The 4,673-nt window shown below is 36.8% G+C and overlaps 1 protein-coding gene across 2 annotated transcripts; it reads right to left on the bottom strand.

Annotated features, from left to right (window-relative positions):
• Positions 1-329: 329 nt before the first annotated feature.
• Positions 330-2,918, bottom strand: LOC111023396 (Galactose oxidase/kelch repeat superfamily protein). 2 transcript variants are annotated; one of them, XM_022300820.2, is made up of 2 exons: positions 1,976-2,918; positions 330-1,849 (listed from the first exon to the last, which is right to left on the bottom strand). In XM_022300820.2, exon 2 carries the CDS (start codon positions 1,837-1,839, stop codon positions 577-579), a length of 1,263 nt encoding a protein of 420 aa, XP_022156512.1. In that variant the 5' UTR covers positions 1,840-1,849; positions 1,976-2,918; the 3' UTR covers positions 330-576. The 2 variants fall into 2 exon arrangements, with proteins under 2 accessions (XP_022156512.1, XP_022156513.1); XM_022300821.2 differs by having other exon boundaries at positions 2,241-2,917.
• Positions 2,919-4,673: the final 1,755 nt, after the last annotated feature.

Here is a 4,673-nt window from a genome sequence, read left to right on the forward strand (position 1 = left end):
TAGCATAATCAAAACTTTTTCAATGCTCAATTAAAGTTATAATATGATCAGAAGGTCAGAACAGAATGGGATTATGAAGATGATCCTCAAAAGTTACTAATCTGAGCTATCATTCAGAGTTAATTTTAAAGTTCTAACTGAATCACACACAGCTTCTTCCCTGAATCTGAACTGCAAAAGAGTATATTGAGACGATAATTATTCACATATTCAAACATGCAGTAAGAAGCCCATAAAAGATCGAAAAACCGACCGACCGACCAGATATCGCAGGAGATCGGTTCAACTTTAAAGTTTGTTCTTCCATTTCCTTGTGTGTTAAATATGGATAAAGAGAGGAAATGATGCAGGTCAATAGATAGTAGTGACAGAAAAAGATACATTCAGCAAGTTTTTCCTTGTAGATAATCAGAACATAACAAGTCTAGACACAATTCATGCTATATATAAGATGAGAGAACGCAACCGAATGTAAATGATAAACCTCTCGAGAATACCGAATGAGGCATTCGTTTTATTTACTCGAAAGCAGAACACCAAAGACAGACATCATGGTTTGGTGTGAGCTACGTCATTTCAAGCAACCATGACACAGCAGTTTAGAATAAAGGGACTGAGATGGTTCGTTCCACAATCGAGACGCCTCCACTGCAACCGCTCGGCCCTGGGATCTGGGGTGCAAGTGTATATGCTCATGGAATTGTTTGTCGAAGACTCTGAAGATGCACCAATGACCAGAAGTTCATCTCCAAGTGACTTGAATGCAACTCCCCAACCTCTGTTAACAACAGCGAGCACTGGAACTGGACCCAAGTTCTTCCACTCATTTCTCCTCTTCAAGTATACCTTCAGCGCATTCGAAGAAGGTTCGAGCGAGTAGAGCTCGTTGTTCACGACTGCAACAAGAGGAGGCGATTGTGAAGTCGAGATTGGCGCATCTTCCAGCATATTTTCGATCAAATCCCATGAGTTCTTCTCCTCGTCGAAGACTTCGCCACAAGTGAGATGGTTTCCATCTCTGTCTCTCCCTCCAATGACATAGAACTTGTTATCCATGAAGCAACCCGAGCACTTCTTCCTCGCCTGGTGCATGTTCGGTAGGGGCTCCCACAATAAACTTTCAGGATTATACTTCTCTGCAGTGTTCAAGACGGTTTGACCATATTCCATCCCCATACCGAAAGCACCTTCTGCACTGAACTCTAAAGCAATCCCTCCTGCAACAAATGCATTGGTACCACAAGAGGCAGATGCAAATAAACACCTTGGACTGATCATAGAAGAGCCTTTGATCCATATGTTCTCTACCAGCTGATACCTCCAATTGGCACCTCCTGTAAGTTCTCTGCCCGTAACGATGAGATGCGTGCCTGCACATAGCGATTCCTTATCCGCATCCAAAAAGCAGGTATCCGATGGAAGGATCGGAAGCCTGCGACATGTCTGGAATGTCCGATCGAATACCATCCAGCTGCTCTCCCCACTTGCTAACATGAAAACATATGGCTCTTTGTACCCAATTTCTTTCCTAATCTTAAATAGTTCGCCACTCTTCACAAGATCTAAATATCTCTTGCTCACAGAAGCCAACTTCCATTGCTCGGATTGGGGAAACCTAGCCAAGATGGAAAGCTCCAACTCTTCACCAAGTGAAGGAATCGAATAATCTGCATCCTGAGATTTTAAACCAGAGGATTCACCAACACCACAGCCCCCAGCCATTTGCCGTGTCGAACAACAGCCAACAAACACCCCAGAAAGCAAATTTTTCTTCTTCCTCGAAGCTAAATCACACCTAGACAACTCCTCTTTCTCTTCTTTACCTTTATTCTTAGACATTGATCCAAAACTGCAAAACCAAACCAAATGAACAAACACAACCTTATGCACTCACTCTCAGACTACAAACGTCAAACAGAAAAAGAAAAAACCCCAAATTAAATATTCAATCAATCCATCAGTTTCTAGTCATTACCCTCAAAGAAAACAACTACCAACTGCTAAATTTCCAAGATTCACTTCCAGAAACACAAAAGAGATGAACTCTATCACAAAGATCCCAAATCACCATTCAGTCAGGCAAAGAAACAAACACCTCAAGGGCAGGATCAGTCAAAAACCAACACACAAGTGGGCAAAAACAGAACCACAGAGCCCAGAAATCTCAGACACTCAACCGATCATCAGGGAAGAAACCCAGAAGTTAAAAATCAGAAAGAAGCAGTGCAAAAGGGGGTTACCAGGAAAGTCAAAGCCGTGAAGAAAGGGGCAAAAGGGTTTCTGAAAAACGAGACGAAAGTCAAAGAACCGAGTCGTGGCAGCCGCTGGGGGTGGAAAATGGAAGAGGGGGCAGAAGGAGAAGGAGAAGGAGAAGAAGAAGGAGAAGAAAATTTCTGGAGAGAAATGGGAAAGAGGAGGCCATTAAGGCAGAGAGAGGAATGAGGGGGAAGAGAGCAGGTGGTGGTGGTACTAATAATGGTGGCAGAGGAACAGTAGCGAACTCGAAGACCACACAGAGTTGGCAGTTGCTGGGGGCAAATCCATGGCTACTTTTTTAGGATTAGGAAGCGAGAGAGAGGGTTTCTTTAAGAGATTAAAATAAAGTTCTATGGGGAAAAATTAGTATAAAAATGGCCACCACAAGGAACCACCAAAATCAAAAGGCCCAATTGCTGTGCTAGCAACAAAATCGCGACACCTCCACCTCCACCTCCACCTCCACTCCATTAATTAATTAAAACCCAATATGATATTCGGTTGGGATTTTAAGAGAGAGAGAAAAGGAGAGAGATTCGGATTCTGATTGGTTGGTTTGTTTGTTGTTCTTCAGAACCGAGGAGAAAGAAGGAAGAAGACACTGCCCCTGTAAATCAAACCCTTCAAATTCGAAAACGCTGCACTTTTTTTTTCTTTTAAATTTTTTTTTGTTCGATTCGGTGATTTTGGGGAATGGGTTCCAAGTCATTTCTACGGGGGATTTCCATTCTAAGGCAAAAGTTCCCATCGCTCTCCTCCAATCAACCTTGCCAGCCCATGCATAATATGACAAAAGTTTGGATTTTTATGAGCTTCAATGCAAAAAGATTGGTTTTGTGAGCGTCAATTCAAGGAAAAAACAAACAAACTATGGAGGCCATAACTATACCTTCAAAATTTATGGAATTTTTGTCATGAGACCTATGAGACCTAATTACTGACATAATAGTACGTATTAGTAACTAAAGGTCATAAGTTTGAATCTCCCAACTTATTTTAATTATTATTCAATAACGGAATTGAAGCCTTAGTTCTAATAACTATCTCAAATGGAGAGTTATGAGGTAGAATTGCACTTTGTTTCTTGGTTTAATTTACTATTATGATCTTTTTTTAGTTTTGATTCATTTTGGTACCATTACTTTCAAAATATCTACTTTGGTTTTTATGTTTCTAACTTTTGTTTATTTTAGTTTTTATACTTTCAAAACATTCATTCTTGTTCTTATACTTTTAAAAAGTGTCCATTTTGGTTCCTATTGGCATAACTTTACACAAATTTTATACATATATAAACTTTTTAGGACAAATTTATGGCATATTTTAACAAATTTAGTGAGAAAAATATCATGTTAAATAGAAAGAAATGAGATAAAAAATGAAATTGAATTGACCAAATTGATAATTTAAAAAAGTATAAGATCAATTCAAAAGTATAGAGACTAAAACGACTAAAAGTTGAAAATATATAGATAAAAAATAAATATTTTAAAAATACTAAGACTAAAATGAATCAATTTCATACTTGTAATGTGACGGAGTGGTCTTAGGGTTAAATGTTGACACTCAACATCCACGTTCAAATCCATTTGACGGACAACTGTCAAGTAAGTCATAAAAAAAAATCAAAATTCGAAACTATAGAGCCGAAATAGTATTTAAACTCTTTTCTCCTTAAAAAAAAAAAAGAAAGAAAAAGAGAAAAGGTAAGTTTAGAAGATTGGTGGAAGTGGGATTTGCTTATTGTTTTCATTAAAAAAAATATATATAAATGCTAAGTTTTGGTAATCAAAACTTGAGGTCCAATGACTTGCAACCAAATGAAGGTATTGGAAAAAAAAATTAGTACCTTTTTTTTTTTTTGGCCTTCAAAGTGCTATGACTACTAAATGACATGAATTCTGACAATGATAATTATACTGTCAAAATAACTGCAAACCACAATTTATAATTGGGGTTTTCTTTTCCCTTTCTTTTTCACTTTATTGCAAGAGAATAAAATCATTCTTTTGACCAATAATTTTCTGCCATCTTATCAAAAAGAGAGAAAAAAATTTGTTCATTGATTTCTTTTTAAATTCAATATTTCCAAATTAATTATTTGAGTTGAAGAATCAGAATTTCTTTTTAAATTCAGTACAACTTTAAAGCCTAATTATATAAAATAGCTAAGACAAAGTTTGCTCTTGTTTTAAAATTTTCATTTTAATTTTAGGTTTTTAAGTAGTCTAAAACAATTATTTCATTAAACTTTTTTTTTTACCATCCTTATTTCAATGATTGTTAAAGCGAGTTTAGCACAGGATAATTGACATATATTTTTTACAAAGTCATGAGTTCGAAACCCTACCTCCACATATTTACTAAAGAAAAATCTATTTAAATGATTAGATTCTAAAAAAAAATTGAGTTATAGT

This window comes from Momordica charantia (genome assembly GCF_013281855.1).
Source record: "Momordica charantia cultivar OHB3-1 chromosome 8 unlocalized genomic scaffold, Mcharantia_2.0 BLBB01000008.1, whole genome shotgun sequence".
Classification (NCBI taxonomy): Eukaryota; Viridiplantae; Streptophyta; class Magnoliopsida; order Cucurbitales; family Cucurbitaceae; genus Momordica; species Momordica charantia.

What these genes read in the sequence shown, in the direction of transcription:
- LOC111023396 (XM_022300820.2), bottom strand. Translation starts at nt 1,839, where the DNA reads ATGTCTAAGAATAAAGGTAAAGAAGAGAAAGAGGAGTTGTCTAGGTGT.